This window comes from Diadema antillarum, unplaced genomic scaffold (genome assembly GCF_040938485.1).
Source record: "Diadema antillarum isolate AM-2024a unplaced genomic scaffold, OU_Dant_1.0 scf00000115, whole genome shotgun sequence".
Classification (NCBI taxonomy): domain Eukaryota; kingdom Metazoa; phylum Echinodermata; class Echinoidea; order Diadematoida; family Diadematidae; genus Diadema; species Diadema antillarum.
This window is the reverse complement of record NW_027271004.1, coordinates 343341-368863: the sequence shown is the minus strand read 5'-3', so window position 1 is coordinate 368863 and position 25523 is coordinate 343341. Positions and strand designations below refer to the sequence as shown.

General features: G+C 39.3%; 1 protein-coding gene across 1 annotated transcript in view; it reads right to left on the bottom strand.

Moving 5' to 3' along the window:
- Positions 1 to 207: 207 nt before the first annotated feature.
- LOC139719818 (NBAS subunit of NRZ tethering complex-like) overlaps positions 208 to 25523 on the bottom strand; it is a 58033-nt gene continuing 32717 nt past the window's right edge. Inside the window, exons 36-57 of the mRNA XM_071631205.1 lie at positions 25325 to 25420; positions 24345 to 24466; positions 21998 to 22085; positions 20891 to 21016; positions 19591 to 19941; positions 19003 to 19141; positions 18281 to 18357; positions 17195 to 17498; positions 15900 to 15966; positions 15078 to 15188; positions 13610 to 13857; positions 12610 to 12728; positions 11588 to 11686; positions 10522 to 10635; positions 9822 to 10019; positions 9169 to 9368; positions 8410 to 8505; positions 7511 to 7619; positions 6085 to 6171; positions 4763 to 4902; positions 3995 to 4001; positions 208 to 641 (exon numbers count right to left, since the gene is read on the bottom strand). Coding sequence (XP_071487306.1) covers positions 366 to 641; positions 3995 to 4001; positions 4763 to 4902; positions 6085 to 6171; positions 7511 to 7619; positions 8410 to 8505; positions 9169 to 9368; positions 9822 to 10019; positions 10522 to 10635; positions 11588 to 11686; positions 12610 to 12728; positions 13610 to 13857; positions 15078 to 15188; positions 15900 to 15966; positions 17195 to 17498; positions 18281 to 18357; positions 19003 to 19141; positions 19591 to 19941; positions 20891 to 21016; positions 21998 to 22085; positions 24345 to 24466; positions 25325 to 25420 — 3174 coding nt within the window. The 3' untranslated portion in view covers positions 208 to 365. The remainder of the gene's footprint in view (positions 642 to 3994; positions 4002 to 4762; positions 4903 to 6084; positions 6172 to 7510; positions 7620 to 8409; positions 8506 to 9168; positions 9369 to 9821; positions 10020 to 10521; positions 10636 to 11587; positions 11687 to 12609; positions 12729 to 13609; positions 13858 to 15077; positions 15189 to 15899; positions 15967 to 17194; positions 17499 to 18280; positions 18358 to 19002; positions 19142 to 19590; positions 19942 to 20890; positions 21017 to 21997; positions 22086 to 24344; positions 24467 to 25324; positions 25421 to 25523) is intronic.

Below are 25523 nucleotides of genomic sequence, written 5' to 3'. Positions count from 1 at the left end.
ATTAATTCTTGTAACTGTTCAAGACCAAATTTGGCTATGAGTCACTGTTAACCAGGAGCACTCTTTTCAAGGTCTGGCAATACCCCCCTGGTTATGAGAAAAGAGGGGGGGGGGGGGGAGGGAGGGGGAATGTGTGAGACATCTGCTTTGAGCTATATTTAGATCTTTATGCCACTGTGAACAAGCTTGCCTCACAGCCTCGTGATTGAATGCAATTGGTTACATTCCATGACCAGAGCTGAACTGGCAGAGTAAGGAAAAAAAAAAGGGGGTAAAGAAAAATTGATGAAAAAAAAGAAGAAGACAGAATCAAGATGCACATGAGATGAAACAAGTGTATTGGTTATTAGCTGGTTTTGGCCATACTACTTCTTGAGCCAAGATCTCACAGCGGCGAATGCTGTGTCGAGTGTGCTGAGCATCGGATGTGTCATCCGTTGCCGTATCAACAGGGACGATGCCTCTGCTTCGTGGCCGGATTCCATCAGTTGCCTAGCAACCTTCCCTGTGTCCGCATCCTGGCCCGAGTTGAGCAGGAAGTCTGCCAGGGGAGGAAAGTAGGGTGTGTCCACAACCTCGCTGGCGAAGGAACGGCTGACAAACAGCTGGAGCAATTCCTCGTCGTACGACTCCTCGCCAAACTGAGGAGGTAAACAAAACACGACAAATTTCAGTCCAGTGAAATATGATTTTTATGCCTGTGACAACTTCTCATATTTGATGATACTCAAATTTCAGTGTGGATTCTTTTTACTTAGAAAAAAATATGTATTTTGAAAACTTAATCTTCACTCCATGATCTCCTAATGTAGTTAATATATCATATCACGAGGATATACCTGTATCAAAGTATTCGCGTTATTTCTCTTTTTCTTTCGGCTTGGAGAAGAGCACTAACAGTTATAAGATGCATGAAATCCAGGCAGACATCAAACATGACACGACACACAAGAAATGATAACTTGATTCTGACGCAATATGCCAGCCTCAGTTGGGAAAAGACTTCTCCCTGTACATTCACACACATAGAGTCAACTCCACAAGATTCTGGTGAATTGAGCCCGGAGAAAAAGCTTAGATTTAGGCCAATTACAACTTTGTGTTGCTGATACATGTGTTTCACAAATTGGTTTCCACTTTATAGTGAATAAATGATAGAGTAGGGAGACGTTTTAGCAAACTTTCAATTCTAAATTTCAAGTGAAAACATTGGTGTCTTTCTCAGAAAGGATCGCTAACATCATAGTAAATATAAATCTACCTTTCTACACATATATCACATCTATCACTTCATCTAATTTAATGAATTTCAGCAAGCATCAGGAGACAGCGACAAGGTATTTGTAATGAACAAATAGGAGAAATTGAACACCAGGAACATCTGCAGTAGAGTTTTGAAGTCATCCATCTACCATTTTTTTTTTTTGAAGTTGTGTCACGAAAATGCCTCTTGATGACAGACTGAAAGCCTTAAGAATCGAGGACACCTTTGCTCTTCACTGGAAATAGTTACTAGAGACAGAAGAAGGGCAATCTACAATAATCAACAATCTACAATAATCAAAAGACTTTTAATTTTTCTATTTTCATTTGTAAAACTTGGCACAAATATACCACGCATACTATTAAAAATTATATCAAGGGCACCTCAACCACTTGAGGAGATGAGTCTCCTTTGCCCACTCCGTGCGGCTAATAACAAAGCAATTAAAGATGCTTATCACCAGGGGACCTACTGAATTGACGACATCAGGTCGCCTTCGCAAGGTCTACGCAACAGAGATGAAGTGTCCACTGCTAATGGACTCTAGCAAGGATATCAAGACCGCAGAGTCCATGGTTTGGATGGCCAAGCATAAGTAGCTAGCTCCTACAAGTAAAATGTTGTTGTTGTTTTTTTTCACAGACTTTGTTGTGGTTGGTTGTTTTTTTTTTTACTTATTTTCATTATTTTTTTTCCTTTAAAGGGATGGTCTAGTATTGGTTAAGGTGAGAATTCAGCTCTTAACTTTTTGTAAGATACTTAGAAACCACTCTATAAAATGTTAAAGAGCATACAATTCTTACAGGGATTCAAAGTTTAGTTTATGAAAATTGGTTTTGAAATGGCTGAGAAATCCAAAAACAAAGTAAAATAAAGCAATCATTATAAAAGGTGGGTTCCACCTTTTATCAGGATTGCTTTGTTTTCAATATCTCAGCCATTTCAAAACCAGTTTTCATCAAATAAACTTTGAATTCCCGTTAGAATTATATGCTCTTTCATATTTGATAAGAGAGTTCTCATCATCTAAAAAAAAATCATCATCAAAAAATGTTGGAAACCTGAAGCACCATCCCAACGGAAACTGTACCATCCCTTTAAATTGCTTACAACAGTATGTCTTCGGAAGACAAGAAAAAAGGCACAAAATGTGATGTAATCTGAGAATTACGTGTTTGGGCTCCTTCATGAAGTCAACGATGGCTGGATAGAGACTGGACTGGGCTGTGATGAGGACTGCCTTGATGGCCACCAGATGGTGACCACTCTTGACCAGTCGGGAGTGAAGCTCTGTTATGCACTGCCATTTTTTTTTTTGGGGGGGGGGGGGAGGAAAGAGGGGAATTTACACATAATTTACTTAACACAGATTCAACAGAAACACAATTTGATACAAAGATAATATAAAGAGAATTCCATCAAAATGTCGATACAAAGAAAATATAAAGAGAATTCCATTAAAATTTCTTCTTTTTTTGTTGAAAAGTACACATTCCCTCAACTTTTTGCTGACATCTGTTAAGGGTAATATCATTCCCCCTGCCTTCTGAAAGGCAAGTCAAGTGCTCCTTCATTGAGTAGGAAAAGTGAAAATATGTTGATTTTCCTTTGTATTTTCTTTATATTTTTCTACGTGTGTGACATCACAGACTGTAGTAGCCTTCTCATACAGCAATGGTGGCACTGAAATTTCGAAAATTAATAACTTTTGAACGGATTGTCTGATTTTCTTTAAATTTCCACCAATGTGTTCTGCTAGTATTACTGCATTCACTCAATCCACACATATATCAAGGTATCCTTTTATTTAAACATTAGCATCTGATGAATTCATATCTGGCAAAAACCAAACACCAAAACAAAAAAAAACAAACAAAAAACTCCTGGCATTATATGGCTTTCATGATGAAGCTTCACAAATAGTTTTTGTTGAGATGTGACCGCTAAATAGTGCCATTGGAAAATATATCTTATCTATGAAACACTTTGTGGCTTGTTTTTTTTCTTTGCAACATGAAATGTCCTTCAACACAATGAAAGAAAGAACTACTCTCAGTGCATTAAGGATATTACATCTTTTTGGAATAATTTAATAAAAAAAGGCCCATTTTTTTTTTTTAGTATCCAATACATCCATGAACGTAAAATTATATGCCATGTCTCTTTGTTGACACCATATATATGAGGAGTACTCTGCAAGTTATGTATATTTGATGCAATATTTTGAGATAAGCAGAAAATCACCATGCACATTAATATTCGGATATGTAATGGCTTTAACTTTCCATGATTTGTTAGCTTTCAGTGTCTATTTCTCTAATGTGTAGTAGATGGGAAGAAGATATGGCAGGAGACTTACGTCTGATGAGAGCGGATGGGTACCCTGTATGTCCCTGATGAGGTCAACGACCAGTTGACCTTTGAACTCTGCATGAACTATCATCTTTGACAGAAGCATGACCCATGGAGTTTCCACAGGAGTACTATGTGACAGGCAGAATTTAAAAAGGAAGGAGAGAAAAAGATAGCAGAACAGAGAATTAGCTTCCCAAACTTCCACAAAATAAAAATGAATCAATTGAGGTTCTGAGGTACATGTAGGCTTTACAGGGACAATGTGAAGACACATTAGCATCAGATGTCTTCTCTTTTTTTCTGAAATACCTTGATATTTCTTACAATATGTATGTATTAATGATCCCAAACTATAGTTTGAAGTGGCTATGTTACGATGCCCCTGCAGTGATCACAAAAGAGAAAAATCATACTGAATGTTCATAGAAGTAGTTTTGAAGCCATTTTGTATGAGCAATGTACAATATTTCCTGTGTGTGAATTGTCCTATGTCAGTTAAAATTCTCTTAGCTGATTTGTATGCTCTATCACTCAAATGTAAGATATAGTTTCATGATAATTATAAAATTATCAAAACACCTACAAAATTAACAAAAACACTTATGAAAAGCATGCACTAGCCCACAGTCAAATGATCATAAATGCAAAAATAGAAATTCTTCACAGAAATAATACACAAAACATAACATCTTTCACACTTTTCTGCAATATGTTAATGCACATTAACCAATTGAGGACGGGCTGATTTTGCTACAACACACATTTCCCATACAAATTTGCCTGAGTAAACTCGGGACTAGTCCTCAACGGATTAAATTTCAGCTTCAACGCAATGCAGTAGAATAATATATGAAGGTATTTGTTTCTGTGTTTGTTCATGTTGCTTGTTTTGTTTTGTAAATGTCACAATATGATCAAGGTGGCAAAAATGCATGACTATGTAACTAGATACAAGACTGATGAATCTCCATTATGATCTCCTTAATGTCAGTTTTGGTTTTCATTATGTTCAAGGCAGTCTAATTTCTGGCAAGCAGCAACATTTGGCTGAGCTTCGGTTTCCATGGCAACGGAAACAAAAAGGAGCAAAATACAAAATGCCATCGCGGCAGACAATACACAAGGATCTGCCTGCAGGCTTACCTGTGAGTAGTCTCGAATGAAGGCCACTGCTTGAGCAGGTCAGAGAGAGACAACAGTTGTGCCATGCTCTCACTCGAATTCAGCAGAGTCTCAAACAGCTCAAAACGGCTGGTCTCAGAGACTACACTGTCTTGCGTAACCTGGGAAAGAAGAAGAGATCAAGCATTTGTGAAGAATCAAATGTGCATAGCAATCTATTCATCATAATGTCTGTATGGTGTGATAGTTTTCATAAACATTTGACTTCAAGGACTTATGAGAATCACTGCCCATGCCTTGGAATTATGTTGAGTTACAATATTGTAGCTCTAGAATAAGATTGTTGTTAGTGTGCCATGTTCACACGCCCGACTCAGTTGACAGCATGCCAACTTCGCATATTCTACTCAAACGCACAAACCCGCCCAAACCGATCGATAAATCGCCAAATGCCACAGTACAATGAAAGCGTTTCTCGCGATTCCGTTCCTCTCGCACATAGCTTGCATTTTATGTGGTGAATGACCAGCAAGCAGTGCTCCCTACTGGATGCTGCGTTTAAATTCTCGGTTTCTGTTACTGTTCTGTGCGCAAAAGTCATGCCTTTACAATAATGTATCTCTTAGTCATTTGAAAGAAAAACAAAAAAGTAAAGCTTGGCATTTTCTCTACAACATTGCTAACTGCATGTCCAGCTTAAAAGAAATCTATACAAGTTACATGTATTTGAAAGACGGAATGTTTTCCCAAAGCACGACGATGTTGCTGTCTCAGAATAATGTGGCACACAGGGGGTTTACATTATGGAACATAAAGAGTTAAAAAGTACTGTATGTCCTGGAGTTAAAAAATACTGTATGTCCTGAAGTTAAAAAGAGTTTGAAAATAGCTAAATCTATTGAGAAAGGAAAAAAGGTTCAAGTGTGCGCTGATCTCATTTGAAGATCATTCTCTCTCCAACAAGCCAACAAGAGAATTAAACTATGTAACATACTCTGTAAAAAAAAAAACAGGATCAAAAGCCATCAATACTGGTTAAAGATTGTACTTCAAGTCAATTCCTCATTCTGGTGTTTTAAATATCTCACACTCACTTCTGGATATGTTACAAGCAATATGTAGGGTTCCCTATGTTTTTCACTTTTTTTCTCATCTTTATCTTGTCATCTGTCTTAATTGTGTAATCTGTAGTGATTTGAATCGCATTAATAAGGGTATTTTTACTACTTTCATCCCCTCACCTCCCCAAATGTGTTGTATGTTGATGTGCTCCTCTTCTTGGTCTTCATTCATGAAAATGAACGAAATATGACTTGAAGGAAATGACACACTATGATTCTCACCTGAACATCTGCCCAACAGGAGCTGACAATAGCTTCAGTCCTATAGAACAGTAGGAGCTGTGTGTCTGCCTGCCCGAGAGGGAAGGTCTGACGGGAACAAATCAGCAAGAAATAGACGGGTGACTCATTAATGTGCAACATCAACTTGACTGTAGTTTGCGATAAACTTTTGGGAATCTCATTAAAGGGGGAATCCAGCTTCAAAATTTAAAGGATTTCTAAAATTACCAAAAAGAATAGAGCTACTGTCCACATTGCATCATCAGTGTTTGTGTTGTGAGTCTCTTTTTATAATGTGTGTGAGCAATTGAATCATAATTTGTTTAGTATCATGTTAATGGACCCCAGTCAAAAGCTGTGCTTCTCGGGGTCTATGACCATCATTCACTATTATTTAATGTAAACATGCATGAAATACAATTCAATTATCACATGAAATTGTTATTTGACAGTGTTCATAACTGTTACTGTGTCTTAATCACCAAATTATTGGTTCTCATAAATTGAAATTGAATTGATTTAAACTGGATTGAACTGAAGTAAATTGAAATGGATCAAATTGAACTGAATTGAACTGAATTGATTGAGAACATTCAAAGTGCGATTCCATGCCATATTTGAATTGGCTTTGATTATAGTGCAACATCAGATGAAGGGACCTGTTGCTGTGCTACAGCTTTAAATAGCACCTATAGCTTTGGGTGTAGTTGGTATATCACCATCATCACATGATTGATTTCTTTGATCTATTTCTACAAAAACCAATAGTATACAAGTGAGGTTATGACATCACCTCAAGTAGACCAATATCATTATTTGGTGAAAACATACAAGACTTAAAAATGTGTTATTTTCTTATTTTGAGTTTATCTTAAATGACTTTACTTCATCTCCAGTTCTGGTCATTTGAATTTAGTCTTATTTACAAAAGCTGAACTTGCAAATGGTATGAATTGATGCTATAAGGTCGAGGTGGTAGTACCGATATAAACAGTCTCCCCAATAAATAAACAGACAAATCAAAGAATTGAAGAAACAAATCAATCAATTATATAAAAAGAAAGGAGAATAATACAAACAGTTTAAACGTTTTATTTCTCTCTTTTCACACTTCATGTCTTCACAGCCAAATGCTCTCTGAAAGTCAAAATGCGAATAGCAAACGCAGAGATGTATGCATTTATCATAATCTTTTTCAGTCCTCTAAAAGTGCTTCCATCACTTCCAATAATTTTGAATCTTTATCCATTATTTCCACTAATTCATATTCATAATTTCCACTGATTATTTTCTTTTACTCCTTCCTCTACATACTTTGTAACACTTTTCTTCACGTACAATATGTTCTCTTTAGTGAATTTCATTCAAAAGAGCATTTTCTTGCAATCTTAGTTGTCAGTAACATTGTGGGTCACATTCCCAATACCTCTTCTAATAGCTGTAGGACGTCAATTCGCGGTTGCACTGCAACTGACGTATCACTGCAGAAAGGTCGCAATTCGTCCAGGACGTGATTTGCGGTAACTAGGATGCCACTGCAAAAAAAGCAATGATAATAATAAAATAAATAAATAAGGTGAAATATCATATTTGTGTATAGAAGGTCTATTACCAATAAAAGAACTGTGAAAGCTAGAATGAAGTACCAGGCCGTAATCAATTCTTTTTTCTTTCTTTTTTTTCTAATCTCAGACTAACGGTTTTCATGTTTCCAAGTAACAGACCTTAATTTAGCTTTTGGGTACCCAGACCAATATATTTCCTCATTTCTAACTCTTATTTCTGTTTTGACCAATCTTCACATTTTTTTTTTTCACTCTGTATGTCTCCTTTTGTGACTGAAAAAGAAGAAGAGATAATTATAATCAAATAATGAACCATCGTTTACCAGGGCACCTTGTCTCAGTGTGTCCAGGTGAATTCTTTTTTTGTTGTTGCAATGTCATAAATGTCGAATTTATGTTTTGGATGGGCTTTTGCTCAACATGAAATATAATATCCTGTTCTATTACACAAATAAACAAACATGCAATGTTTTGTTCCAATAGAAAGAAATACATAGGCTGATATTACACAGTATGTGCTAGATCCTCACAAAGAATTAAATCTAGGACCACTAGCAGAAGAAATAGTTTCAGACAAAGGATCTCAACCATTTATTTTTTCGTTTTGTTTTACAATGAGAACATATTAGGTAACAACAACAACAACAACAACAACAACAACAACAATTCCCCCAGCAAAGATGTCTGCCATTTGTGAGTATGATTATGCATCCAGGTATGTTTAGAAAATATCAGTATTCCCGCCCCGTGGCATACGTACCCTTCTGTGGAATGCTTTTGCACAGCCGATGCGATTCTCCTCAGGAAACTCAATGGTTCTCCTTCGAGGTCAATCCCTTCTACAGTACTCCCAGTCCTGGATGCGGGCAAAGCAAAGAAGGATATTAAGATTTTTTAATCAAAAAAGAATTTCCACTGGACCTACTGTTAACATTGGATCGTCAATTGAGAAACAGGATTAATAATGCCATGCAGGCTGTTTAATTGCAATTTATTGGGAAATTGCCTAAATATTCAGGTAGATGTAGGGCAATTTGATAATCAGTTGCAATAAGAACAACTTGACTCAAGAATTTCATCAATTCCAAAGGTTGTTTGGTGTTCATGAATTATTTGTCAATACACATATTATCAGATGAGTGTAGAGGAATATATAATATATTGTAGGATTGTGTATTTGGTTATAAACATTAATTGTGAGCACCTTGAGCACCTATGAGTGGATATTTTGCACAGTATAAATGTCTATATTATCATTATCACACACACACATATATACCCTGTATATACAATATATGCACACACACATATGGATAGATAAGTAGATAAATATAAAGACAGTAGATATTCAATGAATTGGTTGCATTTTGTACATATTCTTGTGAATACCTTACAAAGATCTACATGCAATGTAGCATCTATTTTATACAAAACTACTGAAAATCTATGCATGATGCCATTCCCTGAATGGCATCATGCCTTACTGATGCACCCTATTCAGTATCGTCATCGAACTCACTGGATAGCTGTCTGTACCCTTCCCAGCGCCTCGCGGACCACAGACAGCACTGACCACTTGCCCACTTTGGAGCAGGCGAGGGCGTCTTCCAGCAGACGCAGCGGGGCACCACGGCACAGCAGTGCGACGAAGACAGACTTGACGGCTTCAGCCTCGCCACGACTCAAGTCATACTGGGCGAAGAACTGGGTAGCGTTCTCCTGGAAGTCATGCAGACAGATGAAAAAAAGATATCTCAAAGTGAAAAGATACTGAGATGCTGAGACAGTAACATGAATTGCTTTTCTTTATGCACATAGATATATTTGCATTATAAAGTTAAAACTCATTTACTTTTAGGACTAAATGCAAAGAGAAAGAAACATGACAAGGGCATAAAAATATATTAGCTTTATCAGCTCAATAAAAGCCTTAGAACAGTGAACAAGGTATAATCTATGAATCAAATTTTACTTACAGCCTGTATGTTTGCTACAGGATATGCCACGATTCTTTAATATGGTGGCTAGGAGAAATAGAAACTCCCTATGAAAAACAAAAAAAAAACAAAAAAACAGATTATCATGCAATAAAGTGACACAGTAATTCACGAGTAAGGACATTCCAACAACATAGTGTGCAAAAATGATAAACAATAATGGCAAGTATCGTACCTCATCAAATTGTTTTATTTGCAGGGCGCCCTCTGTGGTCAGTGTCTGTAGATGCTTCTGGTATTGCTGCAGCAGCTGGATGCCTGCCTCAAGGTCATTTTCGCTGCTCTCGCCAGAAAACTTCTGCTTGCCCGAGCCCTGCTGGCGGGTGAATTTCAGGGCTCGGCTAATGATGTTTTGACGACAATCCAAAGGAAGCTACGTCACAGAGAGAATCATTTTTATGGTTGAATTTGAAGAAGGATGAGTACATTATGGGAACACGATCATTTGTATTTCTATAATAGAAGAACCACAAATACGTGTACTTCTGTCTCATATGAGAGATACCCAGGCCTGTGATCATTGCACCACTGAAAGCTTGCTCGCAACATCTTCAGGTTCTTTTGAGATGCAAGCACAAAAATAAACAAATCAATGATTAAATCTAGGAACAAGTTTTTAATGTAGTTATGGCAACAAAACAGTACTCCTCTTTACTATTATTTCTTTCTTTGTGATAATATTTTACCATGAATACATAAATTTCACATAAATTAATTCTCCATAAGCTAAAGAATGCATCTATTCTCCCAAATTCTGGACTTACAAAATTGCATTCTAACTGCATTCATTGTGGTAAAATTCATGTCCAATTTGGCCATTTACAGACACTATTGGAACAGAGATGTTTAGTACATGGTACCTCCTGATATTTTACCTTGTCCAGTGATTTCTGGGAGAAGACGATCCGTGAGATGAGGTCGAGAAAGTCGGAGAGGGTCAGGCGACCGAAGAACTCGCCGCACGCCTCGTAACGATGCTGCCAATCAGCCTGCAATGTGATTTATACACACGTATTCAATAATGAACAGCAATAACAGGAACGTGGTACATGTACATGTGCTAATATCTATGAGTAAGGTACAGACTGTGCAGGGAGAGAGGTGGCTCAGTTAGAAGCAGTAAGCACATCTCCCTCACGATCAAAGATGGTTTGGGCTTGAGTCCCAGGAGTCTGGCTGAGCAAATGTTGTGTGTAGTTATGCCATCCCTCGGATAGGACATCAATTAGAGGACCTGTGTGTGGAGTGAGTCACAACTTACGCACATAAAGATCCCACTTTGCTTCTTCATAAAGAGCAGGGTGCAAACCCAGTGTAGCAGTCTACTGCCACACACCCAACACACCAGAAAACCAGTGAATGATGCCACCCCTCGTGGTTTGTGCCTAGGTACTACCAAAAGTCAACAAACGGTGTCAACTCGGCACATAGTGCTGAAAAGGAGATACATACTGGGACACACCATGGAAGGGTTTTAATAACAGAATGATTTCAGAACTTTTGGAACGCATCAAAACCTTTTGAACGCATTTGAGCTCTGTTTCTATATAGCTCTGTACAAACAGGTTAACACACTTCAAGCTATGTGCTAATTGCACATGGATGAGCCAAGAAGCAAAACAGCAGTGCATATGTCATAGTAAGGCTTGAAACTAGTTATATAACACACACGGAAAAAAAAACATAAACAAAAAATTTGTTTTCCCATTATAGTGGAGCATGGCGGGTTATTTTCAAAAACCCAATCCTTGACAGATGCAGTATATGAATGTGATTTATAAAATTCATGTTTATTTTTTATTCTTTTACCATGACGACATGGAATTATGTGGTGTTGAGGAGTAAATGTGGCTTTAAATAATCATTCAGCATATGTCTAATGCTCCAAGCCCTTGAGTCTTGAATACTAAAAATTGCTGTTAAGGATGGGAGGAAGCTTACTGAATTCTGAGGGACTTTCTTGAGGTTCTGGTCTCCTTCCCAGAACATTTTGACGGTGAAGGCGAGAAACACCTGGGACTGCGATAAATGGCCTCCATCCTGGGAGGAGGAAAAACAAACAAACAAACAAACAAGTCAAGACATCAGTGAGCTGGTCAATCAAAATGACAGTGAACATGTGACATCCTACTGTACTCCAATACACAGTAGCATCATTCATTGACTTACTTCATGAGTCTACTTAAATCTTGCCTCTCATAAAATGCACGGCTTAATTTTCACATCCAATATTGAATCTGACTTTACTTCTTCTCCCACTGTTTTGCCTTTCTTATGACGCATCAGAGCACATACGGACTCTTGCAGTGCTTGAGCTCGACATGACATGCAGAGACTCGCAACTCTCCCGTTTTCGACGGGAGATCTCCCGCCGAAAGCCGATTTTTGCAAAATCTCCTGTTTTCTCGCTCGAGATTTAATTTGTCCCGCTTGAAATGATTTTCTTACTTAGTGTCATCGTATGTTCAAAATAAGCCTTAGATAGCACGAGAGAGCATCTAGAACCCTAGAGCTGGACCCCGGCCGCAAGAAACTTTGCGCTTTGCACACAAAAAGTTTGAATCTCCCGTTTGCCAGGGGTTTCAGGCGGGAGAATCTCAAGATCAGAAGGTGCTTGGGGTTGGAGTCTCTGGACATGCACAGCAGTTTCATCATCCATATCTAGCACACTACTTATGGATCGCTCTGTAGCTTATGAACTTTGTGCCACATGCAAATTTCACTTTGTGTCTACCTGAATTTCACCTTGATTACAATGTCATTTGGGCAATCCATTTACAATGTACAAGATATTCAATGAATTCTGTTTCATTCACTGTTTACATTTGTGATCAGCATTCATATCTGATAATTATAGTAAAAATTTGTTCTTTTTTTTTACTCTTACTTTTGCATCACAGTGCAGAATCAACACTCTACTAACAAAAATCTTTTAACAATCATCTGAAAAAAAAAAAATGTACCTTTGTAGGGATCTTTGGGGCTAATTTGGCAAGAACGTGGACATTCGATGACACAAGTGTTGGGGAGATGACATTGATTGGATCCGACACACCATCCATTAGACGCTTGTAGTCCAGACCTACATCAAACAGAGTATGGTGATGGTCGGGAAAAAGGTCATATATGATCTGTTTTAAGCAGGAGCATGTGCACAAGAATATCATCTTGCACAAGCACGCCTACATGTAAAAACACACATATACACAAATCATGAATATACATACAAACTGTATGTCATAGGAGAGCGGCTATGCATGACATTGGCACTGTTTATGAATACATACTCTTTTCCGATTGAACAGTAAACCCCAACTTTAAAGGACAAGTTCACCTTCATAGACATGTGGGTTGAGTGAATGCAGCAATATTAATAGAACACATCAGTGAGAGTTTGAGCAAAATCGGACAATCCCTTAAAAAGTTATGAATTTTTGAAGTTTCTGCTCAGTCACGGCTGGATGAAAAGACCACTATAGCTTGTGATGTCACATGAGTACAACGATATAAAGAAAGAGTAAAGAAAATTCAACATATTTCCATTTTTCTTGCGTAACAAAAGAACACTCGACTTCTCTCTTTCAGAAGGCAGGGGGAATAATATTACCCTTAACATACGTCAGTAGCAAGTCGAGGAAATGTGCACTTTATTCAAAAAGTAAAGTTTTGTGAAATTCTCTTTTTATTTTCCTTATATAGTTGTACGCATGTGACATCATACACTGTAGTAGTCTTCTCTTCCAGCAGTGACTGCGCAGATACATGTACTTAAAATATTCGTAACTTTTGAACGGATTGTCCAATTTTCCTCAAACTTTCACTGATATGTTCTACTAATATTGCTGCATTCTCTCAATCCTTAAGTATATGAAGGTGGACTTGTCCTTTAACATCATTGTCTAAATGCATCTGCATACAAAATGCCTAATTTATAATTATTGTGACTTTTTCACTCCAACTAACCTGCTGCAGCTGCCTTGATTTTCCTAAGTAGCTTGACGTGGGTGTCGGGGCTGGTCAGTTGACCCTTGACCTCCTCCCCACTCTTCTGCAGCAGAGTGAAGTAGTAGATGAGTCGGGCATGATCGGCGCCCTCTATGGTAGGGTAGATGCAGGATTCCATTCGATGGCAAAAGTCAGCAGGTTTCTCCAGCAGGGTGTTGAGTAGTTCTAGCTTCTGGCTTCGCTGCTCAATCTCAGGGGTAGACAACCTGCAAAGGATGTCATATTTTGGTTATTTTGATTACTCAAGGGGGGGGGGGGGGCAGAGTTTATTCTTGGATCCAAAGATCATTTCATTGTGTTGGTTTAACACTAAACAAATGGTGCGTTTCACGATATGTAAAGTAATGTAATCATATTCATTGTTATTTCCTTATTAATGCAAATACATGTTTATCATCTATATCATATTTCATTCTATTTAACATTCCATGAGTAGATTCATGAAATATGAAATATAGAACAGAAAACAAATAGCAGTCTGGTCATACTTCCGTTTTTGTATTGTCATGAACTTTTGTTTGTTTGTTTGTTTGTTTGTTTCCCAAATGTTCTCTCAATGCCTCTTTCTCATTGTATGGTACAGAAAGAAGAACAGTCAGCACCCAGGTAAATTGAATCACAGTCGTATCTGTGGCTTTACACTCCTGGGGGAACATCTCAACCCTAACTAGGCCTCAGAGCTCCCCCCCCCCCCCCCAACATTCTACATGATGTATCGTCATCGCATAAAGCTATCACCTCGATGTTTCATGGCCTTTTTCTTTTGAGTCTCCCGCATCTTTTGACACCAAATTTGCGAAACCCGGGTAGGCGGTTTCGAAGTTACGCATTAACATGTACATGAATGTCAGAACAAAAGTTGCTCAAAAACGTGAATTCATTTACAATTTCAATGCAAACTGTGCTTACAGACAAATTTCATAAAAGCATGACTATTTGAAGGTTTTTCAATTAATAACATATTTTCATGCTTGGAACAGTGTCACAGACAAATATCATCGAAAAAACAATGAAAAACAAAAGGTAAAAAAGAAGAAATACATAAGAAATTCAAAAAAACAAAAAAAGTACTTCAGAAATTTTCTGATTGTACCATTTTTTCTTTTACATTTGTTAAGGACATGAGAAAGAATGATCACACGAAAAATGTGCCTGTTTTATGCTTCATTTAGTGATTTAGGGCAAACACTCTGATTTATTGCATCATTATGCATAAATTAGCATAATTTATCAACTTAATAGTATTTTAGATTACATCACAGGTAACGTGTGTGCCAATTTTTGTCGTGATCACTTGGTCGACGGCCGAGATCTGGAGGGGGAGGGGCCTGGGGGGACCAGGGTGTTATTTTGTACAAGCTGAATGACATGACTTGAAAATATATGGGAATAAGGTAAAAACAAATGGAAGCTTGAATGATCTTACCCACTGTCGGAGAAGAGAAACTCCAGGTGGGTCATTAAAACCTCCCACATTGGAAGCTGGTATCGCTGGGCGAGGGACACTGACAGGTTGTAAACATCATCCTCAAGACTCCTACAACATAGTTGGAGCAACCAAAACCAAAACAAAACAAACAAACAAACAGTGGACCATCAGGGTAAAGTTGAAATCATCATCATCATCAGCAGCAGCAGCAGCAGCAACAGCAGCATAATCATCACTATTGCAGCCATCACCGTCATCACAATCATCACCATTACCAATAACCATCATGGTCACAACTATCATTATTTTCATCATCATCATCATCATCATCATCATCATCATCATCATCATCATCATCATCTTAATCATAACGATCACCATCAATATCATCACCATCCTCATAATCATCACTATCATCATCACCGTAATCATCACAATCATTACCATTACCATCATTGCAACTACTATCACCATCACCACCATCATCATCATCATTACCATCATCATAATCATCACCATCACTAAAATCACCAACATCATCATTCACCATCATCACCATCATCACCATCATCACCATCATCATATCAGCTGGATTTTCTTTTTGAACTTACAAAACATTGCTTTGCTCATTTTTACAAGTACACATCATTGCTTCCATATGTGTAGAATTTACACCCATTGACAGCACATCTGTGGTTGCAGTGAATGTATGAATGACAAGTTACAAAAAAAGAAGAAGAAAGAAGCACGGAATAAATACAATCAAAGGCAAGTAACACAACTTTCACTTGTAAAAAGCCAGTGAAAGTGGGAACTTACATTGCCAGGCCGAGAATGGTCTCCTGTTTGTATTCGCTGTCCTTGGTAAATCTCACCACATCGACACCTAATAGAGATCAAGGCAGACATTTTGCTGCAAGTAATTAACGACACTCTGGCAATGAATGCCTGTGAAAAAGTGGCCGTTATAGAAGCATACGGGCACAAATGGATTGACTTCATAAGGAGACATCTTTCAAAAAAGATTTCTAAAATTTTCAAAGCAATGGTTCTATGTCTATACAGGAATTCAACAGAGGAAGGGTTACCAGTCTAGTTCCAGAGTTTAACATGTTTCTCTTCCTCACATTAACCTAAGCACATCACACCACTTCAACAATCTCTTCTACAATAATTCCTTTAAGGCGAGAATGTAGTATCATATTTTGGTTGGGGCACACATTGTTCAAATCCTGAGAATCTGCAAGTTAAGTGTGTGTAATATTACAGTCACCTTTGCTAATAGGTCCAACATGCTGTCAAACAGTACAGTGTTCTATGGTAAAAACCAAGCTGAACAAAATTATTTAGCTGATTATTAAAGCAAACATACTAATTGCTGTGCATTCAACAAGAGAAAGGAGATTAATACAAAACCTTCCCTCCCTAAAAGAAATAGAAATGTACTGCTGGTTACACACAGTAATAACAGAGAAAACAAAAATCATAAAATTCAATCCAAATATCATTGCAAATGTACAATTTGACATATGAGTATGCTTTCTTGACAATGGCTGCATATTACCTGTGGTTGCATAAATTCTTAAGTAAGATCAAGCAAATGAAAACCTTGTAGGAATGCATTGTTAGTGCTCAGTACAAAAAAATGTATTGGCTCACAGCATTTCGAAAAGAGCCTCTGGCACATTGGCCCGATTTCACAAAGGTGGTACAATTGAAACCATGGTTTAAACCATGGACAAAGACCGTAGTTTTGTATGGGGTGCCAAGTGTCGCATAGCCTATTTTGTTACGAAATCAGTCATTTTGTCAACGAAATATTAACGAAATGGTTATTTTGTCGACGAAATGACTGATTTCGAAATAGGCCATGCGACACTTGGCGCCCCATACAAAACTATGGTCTTTGTCCATGGTTTAAAGCATGGTTTCAACTGTACCACCTTCGTGAATCGAGCCATTATGTCTATTGCAATGACCTGGTGGATGATGTACAAAGGCTACGGGAATTTGAAAATCTCACACACAAAGGGTTAAGAAGGAAGTATTGCTTTTAGAAGGGTTTTAAAATCTGTTGCACGTGGTACAGGTGGTGGTTACTTTCTCCCCCTCACCTCGCCCGAGAGCTTGCAGGCTCTGTGCTTGGAGGAGGTCTGCCAGCAAGTCGTCATAGTGCCGGAGGCGGCTCACTAGCGCCCTCGTCTGGTCCGCCCACCCCGCAGCTTTCTTGGTCCCTGCCTGCTTCAGTACCTGCTGGACGAGGCGTGGCGGGGAGGCGGCATAGACGGGGCTGCTGCTGTCCGGTGCCTTGCTGGACTGGAGTCTGACCGCCACCTGGGAGGAGTAGAAGTAGGCAGCCAGCTGAAGGGACAGCGCCGAACGAGGGATCCTCTCAAAACACTGGTCAGCATCAAGCGGCTGTATAGGAATGTGCAAGGAAAATAAAAGATGCACTGTGATGTTATAAAAGCATTGCTCGCTGGGACCCACCAGGTTAGGTGGTAAATGAAATCTCTAGGTTCTTATAGTGTTTTTATCATTTGTTTGTAATAAGTGCTCCATTGCGTAGAGGCTCACACACATGGTGATCAATGACATGCTTTTAATGACACCTTCATGGTACAATCATGTATGAATGTGAAAATTCGCACCTAGAGTATCATCAAGTTCTCCCCCCTTCCCCCACTTTGTCATTAAAAAAGTGACTACATTCAGTTACCCTCCTGACTGAGTTACCTAGTTCAGCATGGATTTTTAAAATTTTACACACAATTTTTGCTCCTGAATTTCATTTCACCTGTATAAGAAAGGTCAAAGACAGATGTCTTTCTTGGTAGTGATGAGGATGGGGAAGAGGCAGACACTCTACAATTATACTTAGTAGATATCACAAAGTCAACTTCAAAAGTATGGTTGAAGTCAATGCACCATATGAGAACATGAAAAATCCACCCATTTTCATCACACCTTCCTTAGTGCAAACTCTTTGCTCATAAACATGTTAATATGATACCATATATTGGCTCAAAATTGTGCAGCAAGAGAAAAAGTTTGCAAAGAGTGAAGAGTCAGCTCATTCATCAGCACCAATGAAAAGCATTAGAGTACTTGTGTTGGAGGGTGGGTTAATGAAATCTTGAAGACAAAAATAATGGAGACTGCATTAAACAGCAGAATGTTCAGTCAAGAAAAGGACTTACATTTGGGAGAGCCATTAGGTAGGCAAGTCCGAGGCTCAGGTCTGAGCTGAGAGCGTTTATTGCTAGTTGCAAGAGCACTGTAACAGAACAAAAAAAAATAAATAAATAAATAAATAAAAGAGAGCCTATTTCAACCATAACAAACATTTCATTGTACCTACACCAAATATAATACAACCCCCCGCACACTACTATAAGCAATTCAGAACTAATAAAACATGAGACTATGCTCCAATCTGCTACACATAGAAGACCATGTAGTTTAGTCACTTCTAATTTACTGTCATTTATTTTCAGAGTCTGATAAAATTCATTCTTTGCATCATGACAACACAAAATCTCTCAACAAACCTTTATCATTTTCTTTTATTGACCGTCATTTACACTACGGGCAATTATTTCAAATAACATTTGATATAGTCAACCCAATAATGTATTTCATGCCAGTAGTTAGGCACTCATTCATTCATGCTCTCTCCAGCACCTCAGGGGGCATTTCATAAAGAGTTTTGTCATATATTTTTTTCTGATATACTGTTACAAGCTACTGAAATCCTTGTATCTAATTGACTGAGAGCAAATTTGTCACAAAAATAGTAATATCTTTTATAACATTATTGGATGATCTCATTGAAATAAAGAATAGGAAATTAGCCACTTGACCAGAGAAACAAGATGGGCAGTGTACCTGCCACATTACCATGTATCCTTAAATCACTGACCTTGGGTGGTATGCTCTGCCATGGACTGGTCATCTTTGGCCAGCTGCCTCAGCTGCATGGCTCTCAGGAGTGTCTCGTTGAGACAGCGGTGAGAGTGCTCGTTCCTTGACCACTGGTAGTGGACGTAGCCCGCATCATCCTGGACAAGTAGGTAGATGGGAAAGTGGCGTACTGTGATATAATATTCCGTGATTACACAAAAGACACAAGCACTCATGTTGTACACTTTGTATTTAAACAAAGACGTGAGTGCACCTACATTGTATGAAGGGATAAATTCTCATGGAATGCATGGCACTTGTCATTTTGAAAAAAACTCCTGAAATGACAATAAGAAATTGATGGTGGCTCACAAACACACACACAAAAAAAAAACTCATGAGGGCTCAGAAAAGACATCAGATACAATTATCCCTGTACTGCTGCAAATATGATATGCATCTGTAAAGTTAAAACACTGAATATTAGCTCACTGTGTTTGTTTGTTTCTTTATTTCATTATTTTGAAAGTGTAGGGTATTCTTTGTTGCATAAGAGTTGCATTTGCATTTACTCAGTCAGCTATGTTTTTTTTTTTCAACTCCTTACCCTACTCAGCTCAGGTTCCTTGAAGCAAGATTCGTAGAAAGCTGGGCAGGAGCGCCTCTCAATCCCTGTCCTCTCCACGTCCCCGGTGGCGCCCTCTCCTTCCCCCTCCCCTCTCGCGCCCCTGCCCAGCGGGCGGAGGAAACCAATGGTGCCTGCCCACCACTGGGCATCGCTAACGGAGGCCAGCACCGCTTTGGTGGTCGCACCCGTCGTAGCGAGAACGGCAGATGTCGCCGCCCCCGTGCTGGCGAGGACAGCTGTCGTGGCAGCCCCTGTGGAGGCTAGAATCTGCCTGGTTCTCCTCCTCACACTTTGCGTCCTCCCTTCCGTGTTCTCTTTCACTTCATCTTCCTACAGATGAGAATCATGACATAATGATAATATGATCTTAATTACCCAGGTTAGCCTCTTCAGTGTTAGCACACGCACTGCTCTTCCAGAGGGCCAGGAGGGGTGTTTCACAAAGAATTCAAGTTGATCTTATAATAAACTGTGTGTGACTTCAACAATATTCTCTTTTTCACAAAGAATGAAAAATTTGGAGACTTTTTCATTCGGGTATTAATTAACAAAATAAAGTAAGCGACAAAGTATCTTTCTCTGTAAATTTTGATAATAATTCACAGTGGATTATGAAATCAATAGATAAAACTGAAAAGAGAAACAAACGGCATACCATAATTTAAAGTCGATCTTAACTTTTAAGTTTGACTTAAATTCTTTGTGAAACACACCCCTGGTATCATTACTACCTCAGCATTACCAGATACCCACTTTTTACACCTGGGTCAAAAGGAACATCATGGGAAAAAAAAAATCTTGTCCATGGATGTAGGAACTTGGCAAGATTCAAAGTCGGGATGTCCATTAAACAGTCAAGAGTCTCATCCTCTATATTTCACTGCAGTGCCCCCAATTAACACAAAGGGGAGGAGAAAGGTGTAGAAGTTTCTGGAATATCCATGAAGTTCTGTGCAACACAACATTGCTGTCCCAGTGGAAATTATATTTGCTCAGTCAAATGGGAATTTAAAAATGCTGTCCAATAAATGAGAAATAAAAGTGCAAACATTTAAAGTCATGTTCCAAGAGCTGATCATGACAGACCACCCCGATTCCAAACCTACGTTTTCTCAATTTTGACACAAATAATTTCTGTGATTTTTTCCAACAGGGAAACTACTTGATCTTCATAAAGTGTAAATCTGTAGTTCTACCTGACAAGTCAACACTTTATAAAGAACGACAATTGTTACGACTGATGGATCATCTCGTTATTGCAAAAAAAAAATAAGAATACCTCAATCCCTTCATCTTCCACTTCCATTTCCTCCTCAAGGTTGTTCTCCTCCTCCTCCTCCTCCTCTCTCTCTTCACCTTTGGTGTCATCCGCCTCCACTTCCACCGGTAGCTGGCTGTAGAGGATCTAGTGGTGGAACCGTATGAGATGAGATGCATGAAAACTGCTGCACATGCACTCTCCACACAACTCTTCCCAGATCGCCGTCAGGTGATATAATGCTGCGTAATGTTCTCCTTTTATTTTTACTTCCCCTGAAAGTATCTTTTGCTTCTCCTAGTTTTTGAGACTGCTCTCTACTCTATTGAGAATGCTCCAGAGTCCACTTCTCATGTGGCTACATGAATTCGCTTTTGCAAGGGATTCTACTGGCTAACAAGCTCTGTGTTTTCATACAGTAACGTAACATAATCTGTTACATATACAGAGCTCTCTGGTGACCCATTCAGGCCACTAACATTTTTAATCTGAAATTTTGGTGGCCCAAAACAGAAATGTAGTGGCTCAAAATAAACTGATGCATGACAGTCCATTTTGAATCGTAAGTCCCTGATCGGGCCACCAAAAGATAGCCTTGTCAGAAATTTGGTGGCCTGACATCAACATTTAGCTGCCCCAGACTATTGCTAATACCAAGCCCTGTAAATAACTATCACAGAAGACTAAAATATGATATTGAAGCAAATATGTTTTGTGCAGTGGTCAATTACATGCCTTCTGAAAATGTATGACTCTTCTGTCACTACATGGATGATCACAATTAATTGATACTCAACAAGTTATGAGGAGATTCATATCTACATACTTGCCAACCCTAACATTCAGGATAAAGGTATATGTAGGAGAAAATATTGCAAAAAGAGGAATTTTCCCAACTCCCATACATTACTATTTGCAGGTGCTAACAAAACTAATAACACAAGTTTGAATGAGACTTCCTCTTTCCTAAAGGAATGTTCCTTTTAAATGGGAAAAGTTGGCAGGTGCGCATCTATTCTGAATACAGACTTCCCTACAAAATATTCAAGGTCAATGATAGATATGTTTATACGAATACACTTTGCTTGTTTCTTGGTTGCTGTTGTGACAAGAAATGAGTGTCAGTACCTGTGTAAGGAGTCGGTTTCTTGCTTCAAGGATCGGGACCAGGGCTTCCGTGTCACAGTAGCTCGCTGCAAAAGCCAGAAGCTCGCGCCTGAGGTGCCAGGGAGAAAATGCAAGCTTTCAGCAAATATCATTCCCAATGACTGGAAAATTTTCCAGGCAAAACATATTTGCTGACGTGTCACAGGTACTACTCTTTATGCCAAATGCTTTGCATGTTTATTTCATCCTGCCAATACTGATCATCACAATTTAATATTGAACAAATCCTATGAAAGTCAGGCATAGTTTACACACAATCTCTTTGTAGTGTGTGAATATTTGACTTCATCTCCAGGATTACTGAAATATCTGATAGAGAAACTTTGCTCCATCTCCTGCACAATGAATTACATTTGCTACTTTTTGTATATTGGAACCCATTTTGTGTGTGTAATCACGAGAATACATGATTTCAAGCATACTTGTACATTAAATTTGTTTATAAATCTGAATGTGCCAAACACATTCATACAGTCACTCAATTGTAATCTCCTTTGTACTTCCCATTAGGTCTTGGTTATATTTTGTCTGTTTTTACACAGAAATTTGTGAGTAGTATGTAGACAAGACCCGCGGGTCACGCGCTCACCTGAGTATCGCAATTTCACCTTCCATGCATTCTTGCACACTCTTACCTGAGAACATTGGAAACTTTAGGTCTGCATATGGATCCCTCCCCCCCCCCCCCTCAACTCGGGGGGGGGGGGGGGGGGGGGGGGGGGGGGCAGGCAGTCCTGGATCTGAATCTGCAATTAACAAACTTGGAACTAAAGTCATCAATGTACAAACTCATGGTATTAACTTTGCTTTATCATTTCTGGTTCTAGAGCAGAAGATTTTACATATTCCTTAATGTGGGGGGGGGGGGGGGGGTGGGCCCCCTAGTCCCCCCCCCCCCCCCCCCCCCAAGAGGGACATGGTGCCCATTTGAAGGAATTGAGATTCTATCCCCCTAGGGATGCTACCTGCTAAGTTTGGTCAAAATTCATCTTGAGGTTTTCAAGAAGAAGATGAACATGTACAATTCAGGCTCCATTACAACTGTATTGTAGGACTTCTCCCCAGCCCTCTCCTGGGTCCTAAGGGGGGGGGGGGGGGGGGCACTCCTGATTCCGCCAACCCCACGAACAAACTTGAAACTACAGTCATCAATGTACTAACTCATAGTATCATCTAAGCCCTATCACTTCTGGTTCTAGAGAAGATTTTTAAAGGTTCCTTAATTTTAGGGGGTTTGGCCCCCTAGGGACCCCCCAGGTGGGCAATGGAGCCCATTTGAACAAATTGAGATCCTATCCCCCTAGGGATGCTACCTACCAAGTTTGGTGAAAATCAGACATGGCGATCTCAAAGTGAAGATGAAAATGTACAATTTAGGCCACATTAGGACCCCTCCCCACCCCCTCCCCTGGGTCCCAAGGGGGGCACCCCTGATTCCCCCATGAACAAACTTGAAACTACAGTCATCAATGTACTTACTCAGAGTATCATCTAAGCCCTATCACTTCTGGTTCTAGAGAAGATTTTTAAAGGTTCCTTAATTTTAGGGTGTTTGGGCCCCCTAGGGACCCCCCAGGTGGGCAATGGTGCCCATTTGAACAAATTGAGATCCTATCCCCCTAGGGATGCTACCTACCAAGTTTGGTGAAAATCAGACATGGCGATCTCAAAGTGAAGATGAAAATGTACAATTTAGGCCCCATTAGGACCCCTCCCCACCCCCCCTCCCCTGGGTCCCAAGGGGGGCACCCCTGATTCCCCCATGAACAAACTTGAAACTACAGTCATCAATGTACTTACTCAACGTATCAATTAAGCCCTATCACTTCTGGTTCTAGAGAAGATTTTTAAAGATTCCTTAATTTTAGGGTGTTTGGGCCCCCCTGGGGCCCCCCAGGTGGGCCATGGTGCCCATTTGAACAAGTTGAGATCCTATCCCCCTAGGGATGCTACCTGCCAAGTTTGGTGAAAATCGGTCATGGGGTTCTCAAGAAGAAGATGAAAATGTAAAAAGTTTACGCACGACGGACGACGGACGACGGACGACGGACGACGCACGACGGACGACGCACGACGGACGCCGGACGAAGAGCGATCGCAATAGCTCACTTGAGCCTTCGGCTCAGGTGAGCTAAAAATAGGAAACTTGCATCATAATGTTACAACACCAAACAAAGACAACACATTATGACATGATGACAATAAAGTAACTATGTGGGACTAATGTTCTCGACAGTTCTCAAAGCAGCAAAACATATTCAGAGAATGTCTTCTACTATATTCAACAAAGCAGTGGATCAATCTGCACCTGGCCTGGAGGTCCGTGAACTCATCCCTGAGGCCCAGGTCCCGGCACACCTGCCAAGCAGGCCCATAGCTGTCCCCCACCAGTTCCTGGCTAACGGCCAGAGCTGTCGGGTAATCTAAAGCCTGCCAGATGAAGGTTGTAAAAAATAATGTCAACAGTGACACTTTGAAAAGCTTGTAGCGGGATCTTTTTCATTCATCAGCACTATTTTGTTTTCATTTTGTTCTCCAACTATTCTGTCTGAATTTCTTTGTTCAGATCTCTGTAACCACACACTACAACATAGTCATAATTTGCTGAGAGCTACAGGAATACTAACGAGCAAACCACAAAAGCTACAAGTATCAAACATTAGCTAGAGTTGCAAAGCATACAAAAAGCATTAGATATCCTTCATCAATTATTTCTGTTATTACGGTAATTCAAAGAAAGCAAAGTGCCTCTTCTAGTGATAATGAAAGCAAGCAACAAATGGTTTATCATTAACATAAACCTTTGTATGAGCTTAGTCTGTCTGTCTGTCATTTGTGTGCCAATGGTCAACAATCAACAGTCAACAGTCTTTGCGTTCATCTCTGCTTGTTTGTAAAGCAGACTACTATATCTATCCAGCCATGTGTCTATCTGTCTGCCTGTTTGTCCGTCTATCCATCAGTCCATCTGTCAATCACGGCCCGTCGGTCAATCTGTCAATCACTGATCTATTGGTCTTTCTGTCAATCACTGATCTATCTCTCTTCCACTTCCATGATCTGTCTTTCCATCTATCTATCTATCTATCTATCTATCTATCTATCTATCTATCTATCTATCTATCTATCTATCTATCTATCTATTTATCTATCTATCTATCTATTAATGTTTCCCTATCCATAGGTCTATCTATCCATCTATCAGTCAGTCTATCTATATGTCTATCTATCACTCAATCTATCCATCTGTCTGTCTGTCTGTCTGTCTGTTTGTATGTTTCAAACTACCTGCAGTGCTGCTCCAGCCACCAGGGTTAGGATCTTGCCCTTCCTCTCCGTCTCGTTGTCTCCACACACTCTGAGAAGTTTCCCCAGTCGCAGCAACTGTTAAAGGCAAAGTCAGAGTGAAACAAAAAGAAGACACGCATAAGTCGCAAATATAAAACTTTCTTCTCACAAATGCTCTGGAGAACACTGTATATCACTT